Source organism: Dendrobates tinctorius, unplaced genomic scaffold, assembly GCF_039654945.1.
Source record: "Dendrobates tinctorius isolate UK_male_01 unplaced genomic scaffold, ASM3965494v1 ptg000011l, whole genome shotgun sequence".
Classification (NCBI taxonomy): domain Eukaryota; kingdom Metazoa; phylum Chordata; class Amphibia; order Anura; family Dendrobatidae; genus Dendrobates; species Dendrobates tinctorius.
In genome coordinates this window covers 116,499,067-116,527,051 of record NW_027361679.1, presented here as the reverse complement: position 1 = coordinate 116,527,051, position 27,985 = coordinate 116,499,067, and the positions used below count along the sequence as shown (strand labels likewise).

At 44.0% G+C, this 27,985-nt stretch overlaps 1 protein-coding gene and 1 long non-coding RNA gene across 10 annotated transcripts in view; one reads left to right on the top strand and one right to left on the bottom strand.

The window, feature by feature from the left end:
• Window positions 1-27,985, bottom strand: part of LOC141049867 (uncharacterized) — a 192,469-nt gene that overhangs the window by 74,941 nt on the left and 89,543 nt on the right. For both annotated transcript variants that reach the window (XR_012220459.1, XR_012220458.1), the window contains exons 2-4: window positions 2,740-2,835; window positions 1,837-1,950; window positions 1,681-1,731 (exon numbers count right to left, since the gene is read on the bottom strand). This is a non-coding gene — a long non-coding RNA (uncharacterized lncRNA). The remainder of the gene's footprint in view (window positions 1-1,680; window positions 1,732-1,836; window positions 1,951-2,739; window positions 2,836-27,985) is intronic.
• Window positions 1-27,985, top strand: part of LOC141049826 (ADAMTS-like protein 5) — a 289,658-nt gene that overhangs the window by 206,413 nt on the left and 55,260 nt on the right. For all 8 annotated transcript variants that reach the window (XM_073546654.1, XM_073546644.1, XM_073546637.1 and 5 more), the window contains 2 exons: window positions 5,216-5,379; window positions 14,906-15,110. In XM_073546654.1, coding sequence (XP_073402755.1) covers window positions 5,216-5,379; window positions 14,906-15,110 — 369 coding nt within the window. The remainder of the gene's footprint in view (window positions 1-5,215; window positions 5,380-14,905; window positions 15,111-27,985) is intronic.

The window sequence follows — 27,985 nt, the reverse complement described above, 5'->3', positions numbered from 1 at the left end:
GTACTGTACACAGTCTGCAGAACTGCTGCAGATCCGCAGAGGCCAAATCCGCAGCGTGTGCACATAGCCTAAGGCCTCTTCACACGTCCATTTATTTCCGGTATCGGAAAAAACGGTACCGGAGATATCAGTGTCCGTGTGTCCATGTGTCCTTGTGTGTACTACATGTGGCAACCGTGTGCCGCATCAGTACCACACGTACAGCCACCGGGAAAGAAGCGCTATAGTAAGCGCTGATCCCTGGCAGCAGGTGCTGAAGCTGGCTGTCATCATTCTCCCCTGCTTTGCCGGCGAGCTGAGGAGAATGATGATTGTTATATTAAAGTCCTAACGACAGCATGTCAGGGCTGTGGAATACCCGCTCATCTGCACCTACTGTCACTGTTATTAGCGGCATCAGGTGTCGGATGATGGGGTAAGAGTCCCAAAAGCCCCCACCTGCTTTCATTCGAACTTTAATATAACGCTCATCATTCTCCTCTGCTCACTGGCAGAGCGGGGGTGAATGGATTTCCCTGTGCCGATGCGTGACACATGGGGGACATCAATGTGTGTTCTCCGTGTGCACATGTGCGGTGCGGGATGTTTTGCCGTCCATGCTGACGGCAAAACACGGACATGCCAGGGTGTTTTGCCCAGGGAGACACGGTCTGTGGAAACACACTGACATGTGCACAGACCCATTCATTTGAATGTGTCTAAAGGGGGTTTCACACATAGCGATATCGCTAGCAATATCGCTAAAGCATCACCGATTTTGTGACGCAGCAGCGATATTGCTAGCGATATTGCTATGTGTGATACTTACCTCCGACCGGCTCCCCCGCTGTCTGTCTCTGATTGCGCGAGATCGGCCGGGTCCATTTCGAATCGGGCGCTTCCTGCTGGCGCCGACGAGCAACGCGTGGATGCAGGCGGGAGGACGTCGGCATCGGTGCGTGTGAAAGGAAAGTAACGACCGCTGCTGCGTCGCTACATCGCTGTGAGATCTGCCTGTCACTAGCGACCATTTAGAGATGCACCAGCGATTCTGACCGGGTCGTATCGTGGTCGGATCGCTGGTGCATCGCTACATAGAAAGGGGCCTTAAGTGTGTATGTGTCTCTGGTACGTGTGAAAACTGTCACCACACATATCGGAAGCACGGACGTGTGAAAGAGACCTAAGACTAGTATACCTTTGCAAACGGGCTCTAAAAGAACCGCCAATCGGTAAATATTTACAGATCAGCAGTCATTTATGAGCTCTTCTGTGCAGATCTATGTGTCTTTGTGGTCACAGACTACAATAAACTGTATAATATGGCGTGGCACTACTGCAGGGTGCGCAAGTAGGTTACCCAAACCAAAGCTCAACAGTGAAAAGTAATTTGGCACTCAACTTAAGGGTCTATAGAAGAAAATTTTATTATGCAGTCTGCAAAACGTGTCGGCCTACATGGCCTTCATCAGTCTGCGATAAACCATAAAAATAAGATTACAGTGAATATGTCCTGTTCATAATATGTAGAAATCATATAATTCACAAACGTGATAATAATTACAATAGTATGGTAAAAAACATTATCAAGACAAAAAAATAATAGCAAAAAATAAATACAGTAAAATTACCATATGTGCGGAGAACCAGATGGGAAGACTGAAAAAAGTAAAAGAAAAGGAAAACGAATAATGAACCTACCTGACTGCTTTAAAGTATTGTGGAGAAATGGGGAACAAGCGTGAGTTCCTACTGGAAATGCAATGTAGGATCACGTAAGTATACAGGAAACTAAATGTAAAAAAAAAAAGTATATATATATATATATATATATATAATATAGATAAGCAAAAATACCTGTAATGGAAAACTTGCAGGTGAGCTGTCCAACTCCCTAGTTTCGTATATTAATTCAGAATACTTGTAGGAAGAACCTTGTGAGGTCACAAATAAGATGATACTTGAGGATACCTGTTACGTTGAAAAGAAGGCTTGTTACCAGTTTCTCTGTTGGAATTTCATGTAGATAAATGAATACGGTTAGTATAAAATGAAACATACATATAAAGAGAGTTATGTAAAACAGGGAGCGCTTTTCCCTGTAGTTATATTAGTTGCCGTGTGGTAGCATAGCAGGTCCTTATGAGGCTAAAAACAAAGGTACCAAAAACTTTTGTACTGCCTGTGCTATGTCAGGTGAAGAATATGTGGGCATAGTGATATCAAAGATTCTTCCGCCGCTTGTCTCGTCACAGAGTGAAGCCACAAGCCAGAACGCTGGAAACTAAATAAGGAAGGGGCGGGACTAATGATGCATGTGTCTCCAGTGACTGGACAGGAAGTGATGATAGCGTGCATTCTAAAGACAGGAAGACGCTATTGTTTGTGTTCCACAGGCAGGAAGTAGTCCTGTGAGAGCTCCAGGAGCCAATTAATGCATACTGCAGCGTTCCACAAGTGGCAGGGGAACAAATAAAGGACTTATTTGTAACAAACTTAGCCTGGATGTAACAAATAACAATGCCTATTGTATTTTATAGAGTAGACCATGGATGTCAGTAAGAATTAACGATATTTAATAAGGGAGTATCATGGGGTTCTGAGAATATGCATTCTACATGACCTTGATATAAATGATGCAGACCATATAAGGTGGTTATGTGGAAAGTGAAAGTGGGAGTGAAAAAAAGGATAAAATTAAATAGAAATAAAGTTAAAAAAGGGGGAAATTAACCCTATAGGGTAATGAATTGTTGGTACCCATTGTGAAAAGAGTTGCAGTCGAGCAGGGTAGTGGTAAGAAGTCCAGACGGACGGAAACGTGAAGTTAGCCAGGAACAATCAATACAAACGACTCTGCAATAAAGGAAAATAATGTTACTATATAACACAAAACCAACAAGAAAATAGATTTGTAAAAATACTCTGCGGTAAAATATATGACAGTAATCAGCAAGTGCTGGATAACAAATACAGGGTATTTAGTCAATACTTTTTTTGCAAAAAAATGTATACCAAGCTGCTTCACCGCATCATGGTAGCCCTTCACGAAGCAGTCCCTATCTAATGTATTTAAAACCTGAACATCTGAATAGTGTCTAAAATGAACAGGATTCGGACAGGCGCTTCTTGGTATGGGCTTGTGGTGCAAGACAGCTCTTTTGTGCATGCCACACAAGAGAGGGGTGGGGTCTCTCAAACCATGCTAGGCAAGGAAAAAACAGATTAAAAACACATGTGACATGCAGAATGTGAACAAATCGGTAAGACAGTGTTCACACCACCCACTAACTGAGACACAACAAGAAAATAGATTTGCAAAAATACTCTGCAGTAAAATATATGACAGTAATCAGCAAGTGCTGGATAACAAATACAGGGTATTTAGTCGATACGCTATTTTGCAAAAAAACGTATCGACTAAATACCCTGTATTTGTTATCCAGCACTTGCTGATTACTGTCATATATTTTACCGCAGAGTATTTTTGCAAATCTGTTTTCTTGTTGGTTTTGTGTTATATAGTAACATTATTTTCCTTTATTGCAGAGTCGTTTGTATTGATTGTTCCTGGCTAACTTCACGTTTCCGTCCGTCTGGATCTCTTACCACTACCCTGCTCGACTGCAACTCTTTTCACAATGGGTACCAACAATTCATTACCCTATAGGGTTAATTTCCCCCTTTTTTAACTTTATTTCTATTTAATTTTATCCTTTTTTTCACTCCCACTTTCACTTTCCACATAACCACCTTATATGGTCTGCATCATTTATATCAAGGTCATGTAGAATGCATATTCTCAGAACCCCATGATACTCCCTTATTAAATATCGTTAATTCTTACTGACATCCATGGTCTACTCTATAAAATACAATAGGCATTGTTATTTGTTACATCCAGGCTAAGTTTGTTACAAATAAGTCCTTTATTTGTTCCCCTGCCACTTGTGGAACGCTGCAGTATGCATTAATTGGCTCCTGGAGCTCTCACAGGACTACTTCCTGCCTGTGGAACACAAACAATAGCGTCTTCCTGTCTTTAGAATGCACGCTATCATCACTTCCTGTCCAGTCACTGGAGACACATGCATCATTAGTCCCGCCCCTTCCTTATTTAGTTTCCAGCGTTCTGGCTTGTGGCTTCACTCTGTGACGAGACAAGCGGCGGAAGAATCTTTGATATCACTATGCCCACATATTCTTCACCTGACATAGCACAGGCAGTACAATAGTTTTTGGTACCTTTGCTTTTAGCCTCATAAGGACCTGCTATGCTACCACACGGCAACTAATATAACTACAGGGAAAAGCGCTCCCTGTTTTACATAACTCTCTTTATATGTATGTTTCATTTTATACTAACCGTATTCATTTATCTACATGAAATTCCAACAGAAAAACTGGTAACAAGCCTTCTTTTCAACGTAACAGGTATCCTCATGTGCCACTTTTCATTCTCACGGACCAGTCGCCTCCTAATTTTGGGGTTCTAATATTGACTATCTTATTTGTGGCCTCACAAGGTTCTTCCTACAAGTATTCTGAATTAATACACAATACTAGGGAGCCAGACAGCTCACCTACAAGTTTTCCATTACAGGTATATTTGCTTATATATACTTTTTTTTTTACATTTATTTTCCTATATACTTACGTGATCCTACATTGCATTTCCAGTAGGAACTCACGCTTGTTCCCCATTTCTCCACAATACTTTTAAGCAGTCAGGTAGGTTCATTATTCGTTTTCTTTTTCTTTTACTTTTTTCAGTCTTCCCATCGGGTTCTCTGCACATATGGTTATTTTACTGTATTTATTTTTTTGTTATTTTTTTGTCTTGATAATGTTTTTTACCATACTGTTGTAATTATTATCACGTTCGTGAATTAATATGATTTCTACATATTATGAACAGGACATATTCACTGTAAGCTTATGTTTATGGTTTATCGCAGACTGATGAAGGCCATGTAGGCCGAAACGTTTTGCAGACTGCATAATAAAATTTGCTTCTATGGACCCTTAAGTTGAGTGCCAAGTTACTTTTCACTACAATAAACTGTATGGCATTCCCTGCATGTAGCAAAGTATTACTCCTTTAATTCTACTCCATGACCCACATAACCACAAGATCAAACCACACATTTTGGGAGCTTATAAAATTGACTAGAAAATATATTTTATTCTAACGTTAAATTGTATTTTAATATTATGTGCCCATTCTTTTTATCAGCCCTGATGAGCCTGAGTAAAGGCTATGTGATTAATGGGAACTGGGAAATTTCCAGATCTGGAGTGTACAAAGTGGCAGGGACAGAGGTACGATACTCCAGAGTTACAGCCAGTCATGAATTCCTGGAGGTTTTGGGGCCCACCAATGAGGATTTGTATGTTCTGGTAAGATTTCCCTTTTTTATTTCTGTCTTCTTAATTTCTTGTGAAATAAAACTAAATTGATAAAGAAAAAGAGATATGGTAGTTGACACTAGGTTCCCAATACTCTAACCATGTCTATATTGGTACTTAAAAAAAATAACAACAAAAAGGCAGACACAAATAATATACAGTGGATATAAAAAGTCCACACACCCCTGTTAAAAATGTCAGGTTTATGTAAAATTTTTCTCAATTGATTTGTACAGATTATGGGTGACACGAAAGGTGGAAAAGGTTATTAAATAATTGTTATTAATGTGATTATTTTACATGACAAAAACTTACAATTTTAGCAGGGGTGTGTAGACTTTGTATAACTTTGTATATACAGAATATAAAAATCTGTATATTTAAAATAATATGTCGGAGGTTCTACTATCTTTCAATTGAAAAAAGTATAGTATATAGTTGCTTTTGCGACATTTTTGTAGAGTAAAAATGGTTCTTTTAGTTACTATTATATTTCAGACTTAACCATGATTTGATTTGTGCCCTTTTTATAAATAATTTGTTCTTGGTTTTGTATTTTTTTTCTTCTTTATGGGCAAAATTTTGGTTATCCAGATGTTTCAATCTAATTAATCATTTGCAACTTTTTGTAATGTAGCCAATTATTTTTTTTTTGCAATTTTACTTCAATACCCTAGTGGAGTTCTTTTTTTTTTTTCAAGTAGCTGTAGACTAGTTTGCAGCACTTTTGAACTTTTTACTATAACAGGGTACAAAAGAGCCAAAAAATAGACGTTTGAATTTACATTAACTCATCATACACTGTGCACTAATTTTGAATATGTCATAAAATGCACCAGCGCAAAAAGAAAGACAAAACAAGAAGCAAAATATGAACTCACAAACGATTAATCACTGCCTTAGTCTTTTATTAATACTCTGTTGTAGAAATCATTCCTGGCTTTGGAAGCCATACTATTCTTTAGTACATACTATACTTTCATGTGCCTCTGCATTGTCTTTTAGGCTGTGTGCACACGATGCAGATTTGCAGCGGATCCGCAGCCGATTTTACCGTGCAGAAACGCTGCATATCCGCATTGTGATGTACAGTAGCCTTAAAATCAATGGAAAAAAAAAAACGCTGTGCAGATGCTGTGGATTTTTCCGCGCGGTTTTCCTGCGGTACAAAATCCGCAGCATGTCACTTCTTTTGTGCAGTTTTCCATCTCCCCTGTCACCAAATCCACAGGGGGAAAACCGCAGTGGAAAACCGCAAAAAAAAAACGCAAGAAAACCGCAGGAAAAATGGAAGAAATCCGCAGGAAAAATGCAGGTCATTTAACCTGCGGATTTCTTCCATTCTGCGCGGAAAAATCCGCAGGGCCAAAAAGTACGTCTGCAGTCAGCCTTATGGAGAGTCTGTCAGTATACTCGATTGCATGTGCACATGAAAACCAAAGGTATTCACAAACCCCTCCTCACACAAACTAAAAATATACAAAGTAACAAAAATAAATAAGAAATAAAGTTCAAAAAGAGAAGAATCAAGTAAAGAGGAAAGTGGCTTTAGTAAAGGGCAAGGTTAGCAGTTCACATATATTAAGAACAGTTCCCACACATAAATGACCAATCCTACATAGTTGCCTATAGACTTAGGGTGAGTCTCCACTGTTCGGATTGTCGGCGTTTTGGACGGAGCGAAAACCCCGCTCCGCTCAAAGCGCAGACCCCTTCTGTACGCACGGTGACTCCAGATGTGCTCCTTGAACACATCTGGAATCGCCGCATCGTATCCATAGAGTAGGCTATTTACCTTGTGGAGACTGAGTGTCTCCACATGGTAAACAGACATGCTGCAGTCTAAAAAGACGCGCCATATGTCTGGATACGCAGTACCGCCGGAGGCGGCCCTGCACGCATAGTGGAGACGGGATTTCTTAGGCGTGCTCGAATACTATGTTTGGTTCGATATTGCTGCATGTCTAACAGCTGTTCAACAGCCGCAACACAAGGAGGGATTGCCGGTTTGGTAGACAATCCCTAGATGTGTTGCAGCTGTCGAACAGCATGAGACATGCAGTCACAGCAGCTCAAGCAAAGTATTAGAGCACACCAAAGATGCACTATTAGCACTCGAGCGTGCTCGGATAACACCTTATCTGAGCACGCTGGGTCATCACTAATTGGTGCATGTAAGGAAAAACTATTTCCATGATGTCATAGATGCGCGCCGGCGATAATGTGAGGCCTTCACAAATTCAGGAGACGTCAGAACTTGTGCGCATTGGCAACCGCCACTATTTTTGGAAGTCCATAGGTGGACGTCATCCTGTGTAAGACTGTATCTAATGTGAATGCGCGCATAGTTTTAGTGACCATAGATAAGCATCATTTTGTGTATGTACAAACAAGCGATCATTAGGTTCCCTTAATGTGCTATAGGCAAAGTGCAAGCTAGTGAGGAAATGTCACCAGGCATAAATTGTTTGTTTTGAAAAAAAGTAAAACAAAAGAAACCCAACTGGGCTTTACTTACTCTACCCATCTACCATGTCCAGTGCTGAGTTCCTGCCCACCGCTCCCAATGTCTGCTATTACAACCCCTGGCAAAAATTATGGAATCACCGGCCTTGGAGGTGTCATGATCCCAGTGCAGGTTTTGACCTGCACATCAGGGGTTAATGTCTTGGGCTCAATGCAGGCTTGACCTGCATGCCGGGGGTTAATTATTGTAGCCTCTCTTTGGCTCAAGGAGGGCTTCTTATAGCCCTGGGAGACTCCAATCCCTGTCAGTTATACTTTTGCCTTTGGCCGAGTGTGGTGACCCCTGTGTGCCTGTGCCTTCTGATTGTCTTCTAGCTTGCTTATATGGTTCTGACCCGGTTCTGTCCCCTGTTGTGAGTTTGTCTCTTGATTCTGTACTGTTTATCTGCTTCTCTGGTTTCTGACTCACTGCCTATGTCCTGACTATTCTCTGATTGCCCCTCTTGTACTGTGCTGCTATCTCCGTGTATGACTCATTGCTTACGTTCTGACTACTCTCTGCTTGTCCCTCTGGTACCGAGCTGCCCTCTCTGTGTATGACCCCTGTTTGACTGATTTGAGGATCCCTGTAGTAGAATCCTGCACTTGTCTCCAGGAGCAGGATGCTAAGCCCCACCCCCAGCAGTCACATGATCATAGGTCCTTCACTGCTTTCTACCTTCAGTGACTCAAGTCCTGTGAGCCTGGAGCAAGCATCATCACCACTGCTGCCCCGCTCCACAGGTATCTTTGGGCACAGGTTTGTACTCAGGACATGCGCACTGGCTCAGTGAGCAAGTGCAGTGCGGTGTTCCTGACAGGAGGATGTTCATTCAGTTGTTTAATTTTGTAGAAAAAAAGCAGATCACAGACATGGCACAAAACTAAAGTCAATTCAAATGGCAACTTTCTGGCTTTAAGAAACACTAAAAGAAATCAAGAATAAAAAATGTGGTTGTCAGTAATGGTTACTTTTTTAAACTAAGCAGAGGGGAAAAATTATGGAATCACTCAATTTTGAGGGAAAAAATTATGAAATCAAGAAAAACAAACCAACAAAATAACACTCCAACACATCACTAGTAGGGATGAGCGAGGACTGAAGTATTCGTATACTCTTACCAAGTTTACCCTAATACTCGGGTATTCGGTAAGAATAGCGAGTCCAATGATAGTCAATGGAAAATGCGAGTAATTGTCTGCTGGACCATACAAAGCGGTCTGGGGGCTGAGGAAAAGGCTAAAAAATGTGTAAATGTTAAAAAAATAGTATGCTCTAAACAAATGTATATAACATGGGAGCACCTGGTCAGGGGCTGCACAAGTGGTTTTACACCACTGCTTCACTAGAATGTACAAACACTATTTGAAGTCCTGTGGTTTTTTGCCGGAAGAGCGGGACTCGTACGCCCCTTACGCAGTGCCAGTGATATATCAGAAGTGCTGTAAGAGCGAGTGATGATGGAGGCGATCTTCTGACAGCTAAGTGTGTAAGTGGTGTAAGGAGAGCAATCTGCCCTAGGGGCTGTGTTATGGCTAACGCAGGAAGAAGCCACCCATCATCATCACAAGGGATTCACAATTATAAAGCTTGGACTACTGTCCTTGTTGTGCCACTGCCCAATGTGTAGGCATAGCCATAGTGTCTTCAAAACATTTGCCCTAGGGGCTGTATCATGGTTGATGAAGGAAGCAAGTCAGGTCTGAAGGGCCAAACAATTATGATAAAGCCAGGACTACTAGCATAGAGGTGTCAGTGCCCAGTGTCCAGGCATAGCCATAGTGACTCCAAAAACTAGCCCAAGGGGCTGTATCATAGTTGATGAAGGAAGCAAGACAGCTCTGAAGGGGCAAGCAATTATGATAAAGCCAGGACTACTAGCATAGAGGTGGCAGTGCCCAGTGTCCAGGCATAGCCATAGTGTCTCTAAAAATTAGCCCAAGGGTCATGATACCATGGTTGATGAAGGAAGAAGGGTCTGACTCATCACAAGTGCCTCCGATGGGAAATATTAATTAAGGTAACATTGTTTTTAGCTTATTGACCATGAGGTACATGTGTCAGAAGCAGGTTTTGAAAACATGTGTAAGAAAAGGGGCTTGTATGGGAAGGGAAAGATGTGATCACCAGTTTTAAAAAAAAAACGTGTTGGTTGACTTTAGGTTGGGAAACTTTCATCTGGAGGGCTTAAATACTGTTGCAAAATCCAGTCCTTGTTAAATTTTATCAGAGTCAGCCTGTCTGCATTCTCAGTTGTCAACCGTGTGCAGGTATCTCTGATGATTGCCCCAGCGGCACTGAAAACACGCTCTGACATCACACTAGCAGCAGGGCAGGCCAGCACCTCCAAGGCATAGAAGGAGAGGTCGGGCCAACTATCCAGCTTGGATACCCAGTAATTAAATGGTACAGAAGCATCAGGGAGGATGCAGGTATAGTCACTTGAATAGTTGCTGACCATCTTGTTCAACTTCTCCCTCCTTGACATTGCTACTGTTCCAGCTAGTCCTTGGTGATGAGCCAGTTTATTGAAGATGGCCCAGTTTGTGGACATTTTACCACCACCTCTTTTGGACCTGCTTGGTGTATCTCTCCCCATTAATGCATGCTATTGCACAGAGCTGGTATCTCTGTTAACAGTGGTGTCTGAGGGTGCTGTTGCCATTAAATGATCGACAACGGCCTTCTTGAAGGATTCCATTGTGAAACCCCTTGGTGACTGCAACAGTAGGGAAGGAAATTTGTCCTTGTATCGTGGGTCTAGAAAGGTGGCCAACCAGTATAGGTTGCTATTGAAAATGTGGATTACGCGAGGGTCTTGGCACAGACAGTCAGATATGAAGTGTGCCATGTGTGCCAAGCTGCAAAGAGGCAAATGTTCTGTGACCCCTGAAGGAGGAACAATACCCATGCTCTCCTCACACTGACTCTCCTCCTCCACCTCCTCCTCTTCAGCCCACCCATGCTGGACAGACCTCAAGCTGGGGTTGGGATTCCCCTCTGTAGCATGAGGTGTCCCCTCAGTATCACTGAAAAAGAAGTCCTCTCCCTCCTCATTTTCATCATCATCTTTATCCCCCAATGTTACCTGATGATATTGGCTGGGCTGGGTAGGATCACCCATTGTGAAATCTTGCTCCATACCCAGCCGCTGGGCACGCAAAGATTCCATTTTTTGATTCTGCAGCGATTTTTTTCAGCAGACATAGCATAGGGATGGTTACGCTGATAAGAGCCTGATCACCGCTCGCAAGCTTGGTGCAGTACTCAAAGTTATCAAGAACCTCACAAATATCAGCGATCCACACCCACTCAACAGTTGTTATGTGTCTTGGCTGAGTCTCAGTGTGACGGGCATGTTTAAGCTGGTATTCAGAAAGTGCCCTCTGCTGCTCACTTACCCTTGCCAACACATGATATGTTGAGTTCCACCGTGTTGGCAGGTCGCAAATGAGTCTGTGGTTTGGCATATTAAATTGCTTTTGAAGTGCTGCAAGACCGGCAACAGCGGCTGAGGAGTGGCAGAAATGGACGCAAATACGGCGCACCTTCTCAAGTAGGTACAGCAAGTCAGGGTATGTTTTATAAATTTCTGCACCACCAGGTACAGCACATGAGCCATGCATGGCACATGTACCAGCTTCCTGAGCTTTAAAGCCGCCACCAGGTTACGCCCATTGTCGCAGACAACCAGACCAAGTTGGAGTTGCAGTGGTGAGAGCCACTGATCGATCTGTTGTTTTATTCCTTGCCACAGCTCTGCTGCAGCGTGTGGTGTTTCACCTAAACAGATCAGCTTCAGCAGAGTGTTTTGCCGCTTTGCCGATGCGCTGCTGCACAGCTCCCAACTTGGGAGTGATGTGGAGGGTAATTCAGCATAGGATGACGAGGTAGAGGAGGAGGAAGAGGGGAGACTGGAAATATATGATGAGGCGGAAACCCTGATTGAGGTGGGGCCTGCTATTCGTGGCGTGGGTAGGATATGTGTTGCTGGTCCAGTTTGAGACTTTGTCCCACCCTCCACCAGGTTGAGCCAGTGTGCCGTGACAGAGATGTATCATCCCTGGCCCCAAGTACTAGTCCACGTGTCTGTTGTAAGATGGACCTTCCTGGTTACGGCGTTGGTGAGAGCACACTTTAGATTGTTTAAGACGTGCTGGTGTAACGTGGGGATGGCACAGCGGGAAAAATAGTGCCGGCTGGGAACCGAGTATCGTGGGGCAGCCACAGCCAAAAGATCACGGAAAGACTGTGTCCCCACAAGCCTAAACGGCAACATCTCCACGGCTAGCAACTTGGCAATGTGCGCGTCCAGTATTTGTGATTGTGGGTGTGTGGCTTGGTATTTACGCGTCCTTTCAAACATCTGGGGCACGGACAACTGGACTCTTTCCTGGGACAAACAAGTGGATGAGCTTGTTGTGGCCTGTGTCTGTGCAACCGCAGCTTGTGAGCAAGAGGTATGACGATCACCTGCTTCCTGCCCAGCAGATTGGAAAGGGCGTATCACAGGCGACAGTGGTTTGACCCGCAGTCGCAGACACTGATTTGGTACCCTGTTGTTCAGCCCAGCGAATAGGGTGCTTGGCTGCCATGTGTTTCCGCATACTGGTGGTGCTTTGGTTGCCTTTGCCCTGGCCTCTGCTCAGCTTCCTATGGCAGATGCTACAGATGGCAACATTTAGTTCAGAAGAACTATTGGAAAATAATTTCCAGACAGTGGCTGAACGCACCCTTGACTTGACTTGGGGCACAGAGGAATTGCTCTTGGCAACAGTTGACACAATTCGCACTCTGCTCAAACCAGTAGCCCTTGGTGCCTTTGTTGGTGCTACGTATCCACCTTCATCCTCTGTGCTGCTGTGCTCGCTATGCGTGCCAATGGCCCGGTTGGATCGGTGGTCTCATCATCGACCACCTCGTCGTCCATGTCATCCTCCTTCTGTGTTGATATTGGCGAATGGCCAGATGACAACTGTATGTCATCACCATCAGCCTCCACCTCTTGACCCGGTATATCACGTGGATGAAAGTGGCTTTCTTCTGGACGTGGGGTTTCAAATATTTGGCCATCTTCAACAGACGATACCCCCTCACGTTCCTCTTCAATGTTGTGCGGTGAGAGGCCAGGGGCAATGCAAGGAAATGGATCAAACAGATCCTCGGAGTGACCAAGATTGGGGTCAAATGTTTCCTGTGACTCCTGTCCGGGAACAGGATGAGAATAGGATGACCCAGTGTTATCTGTATGGACAGTAGACTGTTTTGTCATGGATGATTGGGTTCTGGTAGAACATTTCGTTGAGGCCTTATCAGTCATCCAAGACAGTATCTGCTCTTGTTCTTCTGGCTTCCAGGCCCGTTTATGTTCCAAACTGGGAAATTTTGCCAGGAACCTAGATGCATCAACCTTCTTCGATCTCCCAGACTCTGTGCCTTGTTGGGCACCAACGACCCCACGTCCCTGTCCCTTCACAACAGCCTTTTTAGGAACTTTGGATTTTTCTGCTATAGTTGCAGATGTTCAGATGCAGATATTGGGGAACAAGGAGCAGTTAGTGCTTTGTGGAAGGTAGCACTACAGCCTAGTACTGCTTTGTGTTTTACAAACAGCACCGCAGCAGCAGAAAAAAATTGACCTGAGGTTTAAGGTGAGATTACGCACCCCAGTAACCACACAAGACAGCGGTGCTGCCACTAAAATATTGCCCTGAGGTTTAAGGCAAGAATACGCAGCCCAGACACCACATAAGACAGCGGTGCTGGCTGCGTCTCAGTTGTGCAGTACCGTGCGTGCGTACCATTCACAGTGATTATGTGAACACAGCACCGCAACCACACAAAAAAACTGCCCTGCAGGGGTAAATGTGACCTAAAAAAAAGCTGGGAAAACAGTCACTACTCAGTCCCTGACCTTATATTTTCAGCTCTGAAAAGAGCTTTTGGGTTTCACAGAGGATTTCTGGATGATTTGCACCAAAAAACACAACTCTCCCTAGCAGCTGCTCACACTCTCCCTACACTAGCTTTGTTCTGCATGCAATGTGCAGAAAATGGCGGCGGCAGGGCTTAGTGCTAGGCTATGATGGCTCATAGGACGCTGGGCGGCCAGCCAATCATAGTAATGTCGCCCACAACCAAGAAGGGTGCGGCATTACTGTGATTGGCAACTGCTGGGCGGGAGAACCGAATAGCGAGGCGAGTAGTGAAATACCCGCAATGTACCGAGTACCGCATTACTTGCCGAGGACCGAATACCCACGAATATGCTCGCTCATCCCTAATCACTAGTATTTTGTTGCACCACCTCTGGCTTTTATAACAGCTTGCAGTCTCTGAGGCATGGACTTAATGAGTGTCAAACAGTAATCTTCATTAATCTGGCTGCAACTTTCTCTTATTACTGTTGCCAGATCAGCTTTGCAGGTTGTATATGCCGTGCTAACATCATGCCAACAGGACTGCAGCCAGTCACTGAGCCTATTGTCTGACTAGATAGCACAAGCTGCTGTTCTAACTGATTGGCTGTAGTGCTGCGGACATGATGTTAACGATGCAGACACTGGGTACACCAGTGGAGACACAGTGCTCGATCCACAAAGGGTAAATAAAGGGCAGGTTTGTTTGTTTTTTTTTAAATTACTTTGGTTTCGGCATGGTTTTCTGAAACTGGGAAACCTATTAAATCCAAAGCAACTTGTTATCAATTTGCTTGATCTTTGGCTACCCTTACTTCCAGACACTGAAATCTATAGGACTATGAGTAGGTGTAGATTTGCTTAGTATTCTCGTCTAAACATTAGTATTTTCAACAGTGTTGAGAAAAGTAAAAAGACCTAAGGTGAAAGAACAACATTATAGCATTTTCTATTACATCTACCATATATTGTTTAATAAATTCCCCTCATAGTCCTGTAAGATGTAATCTTTGGGCTCTTGATTTATTACCTCCAATCTGTGCTCTAGCTATTGACATCAGCTTAATCTTGTACTTTCATATTATCTCTACAGGTTCTCTTTCAAGAACAGAACCCAGGCATTGAATACGAGTATTGGCTACCAAAGGAAAGATTCCACAACATGCAGAAAGATTCACAAGTCCCACTGCAGCCACTTGATTTAATTTTGGAGGCCTGGGTTCGTACACCTACATCCACGAGTGCAGGAGACACAATGGACGATGAAAGTAAAAAAGCTCACTCTAATGACATAACAGGTATGTCTATGTAATACTTTACTGAATATTAGGTCTTTGCCTCCCATCCGTATTCATTACCACCATTATGCTTCTTTATTAAAAAGCACAATTTAAGCAAAAGTGATCTCCTGGTTTGTGTAAATAAAGCGCATATATATATATATATATATATATATATATATATATATATACACACTGTATCTTGGAATAATAAGTTCCACAATTGGATGTGTTTAAAAAAAATATTCCTGTGCTGAGATAATCTTATAAAAGTGCCCCTGCTGTGTACTGTGTAATGGCCGTGTCTGACCGTGCAGGAATATTGTCTGATCACACCACAGCTCCTGGGAAGGGGGCAAATGAGTATACAGACATTACAGCAGGAGATCACAGTTACTACTTTCTTTGAAGTAAAACATTGCTTAAAAACAGGCAGGGGAATGTTTTATCGCACATAAAAGAATCAGCTGTGATAGAATCATAGGATCATAGAATGTTAGAGTAGGAGGGGCCTCTAAGGTCATCATGGCCAACCCCCTGCTCAATGCAGGATTCACTAAACCATCTCAGACAGAAGTCTGTCCAGCCTCTGTTTGAAAATGTCAGTTGAAGGAGAGCTCACCGCTTCTCGTGGTAGCCTGCTCCACTCATCAATCTCCCTCGCTGTCAAAAAGTCCCTTCAGATAATTGTGGACCGTTATTAAGTCTCCGCTTAGCCTACTTTTTTGCAAGCTAAACATTCGCAGATCTTTTAACTGTTCCTTGTAAGACATAATTTGCAGTCCGCTCACCATTCTGGCTGCTCTTCTCTGCACTTGCTCCAGTTTTTCTATGCCTTTTTAAAAGTGTACTGCCCAGATCTGGACTCAGTATTCCAGATGAATATAAACCTACAAAGATGTCACATAGCCAGACTGGACACACCCCCTGAGCCTGAATCCTAAAACCAAAGAAAAAAAGGATCTCTAATATAGAAAGTTCTAATAGATCATCAGATTGTGCTGCCAGTAATATGTAATCTAAATATCCAATTGTAAGAATTAAGGGGATTTGTAATAAATCAAAATAAATTTTATTGTACGCATAATAACAAACAGCAGAAATAGGTATTTAAATGAGGTACAAATAGCAGCTAAAAAGAACCGGTGCTGCGAAAATTAATGGATGGTAAATAATGCACCGAACAGAAAAACATACGTCTCACAGTACATCCGCATAGAACAGCACAATATGTGGCAATTGAATATAAGGGATCAACTAGTAATCAAACTGTTCAATCTAAAACTCTATATCAAAATATATGTGGTCTATAAATAAATCGACTGATGAATAGACTAAATAATACAAATGAAGCGTAAAGAGATAAATGATATATCATCCACTTTGTCTAGATACAAGTTAGCTAGTTGAAAACTAGAAAGCCCAAGACAGATAGTATACAGATGAAATTCTATTGAATATTTTGTTATCTTGAGGCATGCTAGTTTGCAAAAAGGGACAGCCTAAGATAAAAGATGTGACAGTAACATAAAGTTAGATAAGATGTTACCTTGGGACATATTAGTGTCGCATGCGGGGGTGCCAGTGAGACGCACAGGAGCCTCGACGCACGGTTCACCGCCTTCGCCTTCGTCAGTTTGCAACTAGCTAACTTGTGACTAGACAAAGTGGATGATATATCATTTATCTATTTATGCTTCATTTGTATTATTTAATCTATTTATCAGTTGATTTATTTATAGACCACATATATTTTGATATAGCATTTTTAGACTGAACAATTTGATTATTGGTTGCACACCAGAAAAATACTAGTCCGCACAGTCAAGAATCCAAGCCTCAGAATATGTGTCTGACAATTAAACCAAATTCAGATATCCAGCGGTTATTGCTCCAATAGAATCCAGGGTGCCTCTCCAATAAGACAAAACATACAAATCCTGGTAGAGAAGAAGAAGCGGCTGGCACTCACCAATAAAAATCACTGTTTATTCCAATGATTAAAATATTGATGTCGGAAGGATGGAAGCGGGATTACAGGAGAAGACGGCCGTTTCGCTCTGAGGTTTGCGCTTCTACGGGTCACTTTTTTTTTTACGGGTGACCCGTAGAAACGCAACCTCAGCGTGAAATGGCCATCGTCTTCTGCACTCCCGCTCCCATCCTCCTGACGTCAATGTTTTAATCATTGGAATAAACAGAGATTTTTATTGGTGAGTGCCATCCGCTTCTTCTTGTCTACCAGACTTTGTACAATTTGATTACTAGTTCATCCCTTATATTCAATTGTCACATATTGGGTGTTCTATGCAGATGTACTGTGAGACGTATGTTTTTCTGTCTGGTGCATTATTTACCATCCATTAAATTTAGCAGCACTGTGGTTCTTTTTAGCTGTTATTTGTACCTCATTTGAATACCTTTGTTTTGCTGTTTGTTATTATGTGTGCAATAAAATTTAAATTGATTTATTACAAATCCCCTTAATTCTTTCAATTGGATCTTTAGATTACATATTACTGGCAGCACAGTCTGATGATCTATCAGAACTTTCTCTATTAGAGATCCTTTCCCCTTTTTTTCTTTGCTTTTACAGTATATTCCAGATGAAGCCTGACCAAGGAGGAGTAGAAGGCGACAATTACTTCATGTGATTTAGACTCTATTCTTCATTTAATACATCCTAGAACTGTGTTTTCCTTTTTTGTTGCTGCATCCCACTGTTGACTCATGTGCAGTCTGTAATCTATTAGTGTACTTAAGTCTTACCATCACTGATCCAGTTTTGAATCTACCTAACCGTAGCCTTGTCAATCCCATACTTAGTCATTTTTTCAATAAGGATAGTATGGGATACTTTACCAAATGCTTTGCTGAAGTCAAGATATGCTATATCTACCGCATTTCCCTGATCCACCCAGTCAGTGATTCCATCATAGAAGGACATTAGATCAGTCTGGCATGACTTGTTTGCTACAAACTGGCTCTGGTTAATTACTGTATTCTTATCTAAGTAATTACATACAGTGAAGGAAATAATTATTGATCCCTTGCTGATTTTGTAAGTTTGCCTCCTGCCAAAGACATGAACAGTCTATAATTTTATGGATAGGTTAATTTTAACATTGAGAGATAGATTATCAAAAATAAAATCCAGAAAATCACATTGTATAAATTATATGAATTTATTTACATTTTGCAGTGAGAAATAAGTATTTGATCCCCTACCAATCATTATGAGTTCTGGCTCCTACAGACCAGTTAGATGCTTCTAATCAGCTCGTTACCTGCATTAAGGACAGCTGCCTTACATAGTCACCTTTATAAAAGACTCCTGTCCATAGACTCAATTAGTCAGTCAGACTCTAACCTCTACAACATGGGCAAGACCAAAGAGCTTTATAAGGATGCCAGGGACAAGATCACAGACCTGCAAAAAGTTGGAATGGCCTACACCTTGAGAGTATTTTTTGCTAACCCTAGCTCCAACCCCTACTGCAGAAATTCTAGAATGGACCCAACTGGGGCATTCTCCCCTAAGGGCTGCCCTAAAAACTCCAGGAATCTTTTCTGTGTTCTACCATAGATCCTTAATATAATGGTCCTCCTACTTTTCAACAAGGTGGAGAGAAGCCCTGGTGAGAACCCCTGCCGACACAGTAATGCCCTCTCAAATTCCATGCTCCCAGATGGAAGTCCTTCACTTGAGATTGGCATACTGGCCCTTGGGTAAGAAGATTCGGGATCTCTGGTAGAATCCATGGATCGGACACGCACATTAGCCTTAGAAGGGAAAACCACGGTCACTTTGGCCAGAATGGAGCAATGAGAATTACTCTTGTCTGATCCTCCCTGATCTTCCTCGTGACTGCTGGAATCATTGCTATTGGAGGAAATGCATAGGCTATCCTGAACTTCCAGGAAACCTGAAGAGCATCTACTGTGAATAGTTTCTCCCTTGGATGTAACAAACAGAATTTCTTCATTTTTCTGTTGTGTAATGTGGCAAACAGATCTATCTCCGTCCACCCCCATGCCTGCACTGTTTGCTAGAAAATTTGGAAATTCAAAGAACATTCTCCCTGTCTAAATTTCTCGTGACTTAGGAAGTCTGCCTTTGTGTTGTCTAATCCCCTTATGTGAAGTGCCGTCAGGGACAGTAGGTGTTGCTCTGCTAGCTGGAGTAGGATGCTTGCTGCCATCATCAGAGTATGGGACCTTGTTTCCCCCTGGTGGTTGATATAAGCCACGACTGCTAGATTTTCCAACATAACTTGGATATGGCGACCCCGGATGAAGGGGAGAAAGTATCTCAATGCTCTTTCCCCTGTCCACAGTTCTTTTAAGTTTGAACCCTGGCCTCTCTCTAGAGAAGACCAGGTCCCCTGAACCATCCAATGTTGCTCGCATCTGTCATGATAATTTCCACAACTGGCCTCATCCATTGGACTCTCAACGACAAATCTTCCCTTACTGTCCAGTAACCCAGGGAAATTATTTTTGCGGAAGAAAGAGGTATCGTTCCCTCTAAATGACCTTTTAGCAACCTTTGTGCAGACAGGACCTCCCACTGTAACTGCCTTAGGTGAAATTGGGCCCATCTTATTGCTGGGATACAACATCTTAGGGATCCTAGCTTGGATATCGCTTTTCTTAGTGTCATTATTGGCTGATCTATTGCTGACAGTGCCAGGGCCATTGTTCTGCCCATTCATGTGCTGCAAGACATTTCTTAGGTGGTGTTCCAGCTATGGCCATTAGATGTCATAGTTGCCCTTCTCTTTCCTATTCATGTGTTTAAAATCTTCTGTTCCTTAATGGTTAATCTGCTCAGAACCGCCCCTTCTTCCTTCCCACATGTAACCATTTCTCCTGGAATCTCTGAGGAACTCACATGTTCTCAGCTACCTGCAAAATCACTGCTTATATCAAGCGGATTCCGGTGAGGTTTTAATGCATTTATGCAATATATGCTATGCATCTCTGTTAGCTGGCCATAGTGCATGCCCCATGATATTTGCGATGCATTCTCAGTTCCATGTAATGCTCTTGCTCTGCATCTAGTTATATGCATTTTCTGTTCAGTTAGCACAGTGGTAGCAGCCTAAGTTTGTTTCACTGCATTGTATGTTGTATTGCTCTGTATAATGCATGTTACTGAAATAGCACTCTGTATCACTGCTTTACTGTTATGATAGTACCCTGTATTACTGCTGTTGTTAATACCTGCCAGAACTGACATGCTGCAATGTCTGCTTCCTTACCCGAAATCATCCACTTCTATATCTCTGATATCATCCACAACTTTGTACAACAATCTCTGATTTATCCACTATTGTGTTCAACAACCTCTGATTTCATTTACTACTGTGTTCACCAATCTCATCTACTATACCATCTGTTATCATCTCCCATTGTTGTCCATATCATCCCAATAAATATAGACTTAAGCACCCATACAGTCTTGTTACTGGGAGTGGATGAAGGATTTAGCCGTATGCTGGAATCCACACAGCGTCATACACGGAAGAAGGCAGAACAGCCATTATGTTGACTATTTTGTCTTCTGGTAGGAGACAGATCTGGCATTTGGAGTCCAGAACCAACCCTAGAAAGGATTGTATCCTTTCTGGTTTCAGCCTCAATTTGAGGGTATTCATCATCCAGTCCAGCTCTTCTAGGACCACCGTTACCTCCCTCAGCTGTTCTGCAAAGTGATCTTCTGATATTCCGACTATAAGGATGTCGTCCAGGTACAGGATGATAACAATGTTTCGAGAACGAAGGTAGGCCATCACCTCCGATATCACCTTGGTAAATACTCTCAGACCTATTGACAGTCCAAATGGAAAAGCTGTACTGTATACTGTTAATGCCTGACCCATCCCTGGACATACAGAGCCACCCTCCGGAATTTTTGATGGTCCCGATGGATTGGGATGTGAAAATAAGCATCCTTTATATCGGTGACTGCCATAAAACATTTCTGGAATAACAGCTTTATAGCTATGTTCACTCCATCTTGAAGAAGTAATTCACAATCCATCAGTTGAGCTTCCTTAGGTTGACAATAGTTCTTAGAGAACATCAAAAAGAGGGGGGAATAAAATTCCCTTCCTATCTCTTCCACCAGGACTTCGCACAGAACACGTTTTTGTAAGAGTCCCAAGTTAGTACAAAGGTATGGCGAGGTGGATGGATGAAGTCTGTTTTCAGTCCGTCCTTGATGATATTCAAGATCTAGTTACTGGGGAAGATGTTCACCCAGGCAGGGAGAATGAGGGAGAGCCTTCTCCTTATAGCCGACCTGACGTTATTAGGATGGCTTTTTAGAAGATGTAGAGGGTCTTCTGAACATATATCCAGACCTTTTCCTATCCTTGAACTCCCAGCTTTTCCTCCGGATGACGTCCTCTATTAAACTACCTCTTCCGAAATTATGGCTTCCAAGCTAAAGCCGGAAATAGGGGGAATCCTTTCTTTTTGTTGCCTGCCTTCTCCAAGATATCTTCTAACTTCTGTCCAAAGAGAAACTGGCCATCACATGGGATGGAGCAGAGTCTATTCTTTGAAGGCAGGTCTCCTGGACACCCCTACAGCCATAAGGCTCATCTGGCCGCATTGGATAAGTTCGCCGACCTACCCACTAACCTTACAGAATCTGCTGAGGTGTCAGCCAGAAATGCTGCTGTCCCTTGCAACATGGTCATATTAGCCAAGATTTCATCTTTTGGAACCCTGCTTTTAAGCTGTTCCTCCATTTGTTGCAGCCAGATCATGAGAGAGTGGGCAGTACAAGTTCCGGCTATTGCCGGCTTCAGGCCCCCTGCAGCTTCCTCTCTGGTGTGCCTAAGGAACCCATCAGCATTCTTATCCAATGGCCCTTTAAGTGCGCCGTAATCCTCAAAGGGCAGGGCCGACATCTTAGATGATTTTGCTACTGCCCCGGCGATTTTTGGGCTCTAATCCCAACTCTCCAAGTCTTTTTCCTCAAAGGGGTATGTCCTCTTTGAAGATGAGGGCAGGTTACTAGATCTCTCTGGGTTCTTCCACTCTCTCTCTGAGTGCGCGTATCCTTGAATTAACAAGAAAGGTAAGCTTCCTCCTTTCCTCTAGACCTCCAAACATTTTGCCTTTTGGGGATTTAGGTGTTTTCTCGTCCTTCAGACCCATTGTTGACCGGACTACCCTAACTAAGCGATTCATGCCCTCAGCTGGGAAGCAGGGTCGGCCACCTTTATCACTGTCCAAGGAGGAGGATGGGAATTCACTACGGTATTCACCAACCAACTGGGGAGAGGCGTTAGATTCTGTAACAACCTCCTGAGTTCTCTTGTTCCCTTTTTTAAAACAAGGTCTTTAAGGAATCTTGCACTTCAGCCCTGATCCTAAAGGTACTGTCACACTTAGCGATGCACCAGCGATCCCGACCAGCGATATGACGCGGTCAGGATCGCTGGTGCATCGCTAAGTGGTCGCTAGTGAGCTGCCACACAGGCAGATCTCACCAGCGACATCGCAGGGGTCGGGGGTCGCTACTTACCTGTCCTCCCGCCCGGCTCCACGCTCATCGCTCATCTCTCCACAGGAAGCGCCGCAGGAAGCTGATGACGAGAAACGGTCCTGGACGTTCTCGCGCGATCAGCGATAACCAGCGGTGGAGCGGGTCGTAGGTAAGTATCACACACAGCGATATCGCTAGCAATATCGCTATAATGTCACAAGTTATAGCGATATTGCTAGCGATATCGCTAAGTGTGACAGTACCTTAAGGCTAGTGGCAAAGTCCAGGCTCTCCTCCCGTATAGTTTTTTGAATGCAGTCAGAGCAGTGATTTTTCTGCCAATGAACTGCCAGCAAGGTCCCACAGAGGGCACATTCCTTATTCTTCTTTTTAGCGCTAGCCTTCCTAGGCCCCTAGTGATTTAAGTAAGAAATGGCCCTTATTAACAAAAGGTGACATCCTCATAGATCACTCAGTCATCACCCACTGTCATATCAAGGGTACCGGATTCGGAGGCTGATCAGGGGTATATACGATATCCCTCCTGGATTCTGAGGAGATCTGTGACCGGGACTGCTGCCACTCATACTGCTCCTCTTAGTGCACCCGATTTGATGACCAGGCACAAATACTGGTGACTGCTGTTGCTGCTGTAAAGGCTGCTGTGGCTGGTGCTGTTGTCCTCTGAACTCCTCCATGATGGGGAGGTTTTGGACATAAGCGCTTCTTCTGTGGTCATCCCTCATTTTATATCGGATCCACTGCGCTTGCCACCTCCTCTGGTGCCCGAAAGAGTAACATCCCTGCCGGCATCACTGCATGACTTCCCATCTCCCATCTTACTCACCACTCTGGGCCATGCTGTGAATTCTGTCCTCTGCCAGCTCCATGCTCTGGGCCTCATGTCCTTCCTTGCTGCATACTTCCTGGCTGTATGCTTAGGGTGGTGGCCCCGGCACTTTCTGATTCTTATAGAGACAATGTGCACCTTCCTAAGGTGTCCCCAGCTAATTGCCAAGAGGCCTCAGGTACTTAAGGTATCCCCACCCATAGGTGGATGCCTGAGCAACGAACTCTCTCAGTCTGTCTTGGGCTACTGAGTTTCCAGGTCCTGTACTGCTGTGTCTCTCGTTTCTGCCTCCAGGGGGCTGCATACCTTGACATGTACCTCTGTCTCTCGTTTCTGCCTCCAAGAGGCTGCATACCCTGGCCTGTACCTGTGTCTCTCGTTTCTGCCTCCAGGGGCTGCATACCCTGCCCTGTACCCTTTATCCTGAGTCTGTACCTGTACCTGACCTTGTCTGAACTCAGTCCTATACCTGTACCTGTTTGTATCCTTGTCTGTAGTTTCCCTTCCCTGTTGTGTGTATCCTTGTGTTTATTCCATCTGCCCTGCACTTGGAGCAGTCTAGTCTTGCAGGGACAACTATAGCTCCAAGTCGGGGCATTATACACAAAGAAGTTCATTTTCCACATGTTGTCTGGTAGGCCCATGGGTCATCCAAAGCCAAGAACTCTACTACCCATTCTGGTATGGAGACCCAGCAAGGTGCTTCGTCTGGAACAACCAAGTCGTGAGATGTGTCTGGTTCCCATACGTCAAAGTCAGTCAGCAGTATCGTCTTCTTCGTCATCTGGTCTGCTAGTCGTTCAGTCAAAGTGTGCTGATGTCTCCAAAGAAGGGGAAGCGGTGGCGTTCTCTCGACACATCTCCAATGACTATACCAATGACTAGTGTTGAGCATTCCGATACCGCAAGTATCGGGTATCGGCCGATACTTGCTGTATCGGAATTCCGATACCGACTTCCGATATTTTTTCAATATCGGAATTCGGCATCGGAATCGGAAGTTCAGTTGATTGACGGCCTGACGTCATCATGATGCGCGGTGTGTGCGCATCATGATGCGCCGTCATTTCGGGCCTTCCGGGGGTCTCTGCCGGCCTGCCGGGGGGCTGTGCCGGCCTGCCGGGGGGCTGTGTGGACTGCCCGGGGTCTGTACCGGCCTGCCGGGGGGCTGTGCCGGCCTGCCGGTGGTCTGTGCACCCTGTGGGGGTCTGTACCGGCCTGCCGGGGGGCTGTGCCGGCCTGCCGGTGGTCTGTGCACCCTGTGGGGGTCTGTACCGGCCTGCCGGGGGGCTGTGCCGGCCTGCCGGGGGGCTGTGCTGATGTCCGGGGGTCTGTGCAAGCATCGTCCGATGGGACTACAAGTCCCATCGGGCGATGCCTGCTACCATGACAGTGATTGACACATTAGCCAATGATGGGACAGTAGTAGTCCCATCATCCGGCTAATGTGTTAAATGTTAAAAAAAAAAAAAAAAAAAAAAAATACTACATGCATGCTACATACATACTACATGCATGCTACATATATACTACATACATACTACATACATGCTACATACATACTGCATGCTACATACATACTACATACATACTACATACATACTACATATATACTACATACATACTACATACATGCTACATACATACTGCATGCTACATACATACTACATACATACATACTACATACATGCTACATACTGCATGCTACATACATACTACATACATACTACATGCATGCTACATACATACTACATATATACTACATACATACTACATACATGCTACATACATACTGCATGCTACATACATACTACATACATACTACATGCATACTACATATATACTACATACATACTACATACATGCTGCATGCTACATATATACTACATGCTACATACATACTACATGCATGCTACATACATACTACATATATACTACATGCATGCTACATACATACTACATACTACATACATACTACATATATACTACATACATACTGCATGCTACATACATGCTACATACATACTACATACATACTACATACATACTACATGCATGCTACATGCATGCTACATGCATGCTACATACATACTACATGCATGCTACATACATACCACATACATACTACATGCTACATACATACCACATATATACTACATACATACAATACATTCATACAATACATACATAGACATACAGTACATATAACATAGAGTAACATACTTACCAATACTTGTCACATTGTTCCCCGAAGCCATTGTCTATTCCGGGATAAATATTAACATAACAAACCACAAAAATACTCACCCACGATCCGAAGCAGTCCACGAGTGTGTCCCACGACGATCTTGGGTAGAGAACTGCAGCATCAGATGATGCTGCCGTTCTCTACGGGCTGCAGGAATCCAATGACGGAAGGTAGGTATCCTTCCGCACTGTATTCCTCCGCCACTTAAAAAAAAAAAGTCCCTAGTCTCACTTTATGCCATTGCTGTGTGGGAATTTCCCACACAGCAATGGCATAAAGTGAGACTAGGGACTTTTTTTTTTTTAAGTGGCGGAGGAATACAGTGCGGAAGGATACCTACCTTCCGTCATTGGATTCCTGCAGCCCGTAGAGAACGGCAGCATCATCTGATGCTGCAGTTCTCTACCCAAGATCGTCGTGGGACACACTCGTGGACTGCTTCGGATCGTGGGTGAGTATTTTTGTGGTTTGTTATGTTAATATTTATCCCGGAATAGACAATGGCTTCGGGGAACAATGTGACAAGTATTGGTAAGTATGTTACTCTATGTTATATGTACTGTATGTCTATGTATGTATTGTATGAATGTATTGTATGTATGTAGTATATATGTGGTATGTATGTAGCATGTAGTATGTATGTGGTATGTATGTAGCATGCATGTAGTATGTATGTAGCATGCATGTAGTATGTATGTAGTATGTATGTAGTATGTATGTAGTATATATGTAGTATGTAGTATGAATGTAGTATATATGTAGTATGTATGTTGCATGTAGTATTTATGTAGTATGAATGTAGCATGTATGTAGTATGTAGTATGAATGTAGCATGTATGTAGTATGCATGTTGTATGTATGTAGCATGTAATTTTTTTTTTTTTTTTTTTTTTTTTACATTTAACACATTAGCCGGATGATGGGACTACTACTGTCCCATCATTGGCTAATGTGTCAATCACTGTCATGGTAGCAGGCATCGCCCGATGGGACTTGTAGTCCCATCGGACGATGCCTGCACAGACCCCCGGAGCCTGCACAGACCACCGGCAGGCCGGCACAGCCCCCCGGCAGGCCGGCACAGCCCCCCGGAGCCTGCACAGCCCCCCGGCAGGCCGGCACAGCCCCCCGGCAGGCCGGCACAGCCCCCCGGAGCCTGCACAGCCCCCCGGCAGGCCGGCACAGCCCCCCGGCAGGCCGGCACAGCCCCCCGGAGCCTGCACAGACCACCGGCAGGCCGGCACAGACCACCGGAGCCTGCACAGACCCCCTGGCAGGCCGGCACAGCCCCCCGAAAGGCCCGTACAGACCCCAGAGAGGCTGTACAAGGGCAGGAAAGGGTTTTTCTTATTCCGATACCGGAAGTCCCATAGACTTGAATGGGACTTCCGGTATCGGAATCGGCGATACCGATACTTTTTTTAAAGATCGGCCGATACCATCCGATACGATACTTTGAAGTATCGGACGGTATCGCTCAACTCTACCAATGACCAATTCCCAGGAACATCCCTCTGCCTCTCAGAAATTTTTCTCTGGATAACTTGCAGAAGATGGATCCTGTGAGGGTACCTTCAGCTTCTATGTGGCTGGTTGGTGAAGATATCAAAATGGAAGTTTTCTTGTCTCTGCTTTCCTCTGACCTAGAGGTGGTGGTCCAGTTTTCTCGGGATAATGGGCAGAAGTTGGACCCAGTGAGGGTGTCTTCAGTTTCCAGGGGGCAGGCTGAAGCAGATGTCAAGACAGAAGCTTTCAAGTCTCTGCTTTCCACCAATCTGTAGGAAGAGGTCCAGGTGATTGTATCTTCAATGGTGGGAGCTGACCTCATCAGGCACAGAGAGACTTGGCATTCTGGGATTCCTATTGTCACACCTGCCTTATTCTACCCTAAGGATGTCGTGAGGGGCTGGACTGTGTGTGGTCCTATACTACTCCTGCAGGTCATCCTGGCGGGCTTGAAGAAGAGGGGGCATAAAGGGAGGTACTGTAACATCCCTGCCAGCATCAATGCATGGCTTCCCATCTCCCATCTTATTCACCACTCTGGGCCATGCTGCGAGTTCTGTCCCCTGCCGGCTCCATGCTCTGGGCCTCATGTCCTTGCTGGCTGCATACTTCCTGGCTGTATGCTTAGGGTGGCGGTCCCGGCATTTCCTGGTTCTTATAGAGACAATGTGCACCTTCCTAATGTGTCCCCAGCCAATTACCAAAAGGCCTCAGGTACTTAAGGCATCCCAACCCATAGGTGGATGCCTGAGCAACGAGCTTTCTCAGTCTGTCTTGGGCTACTG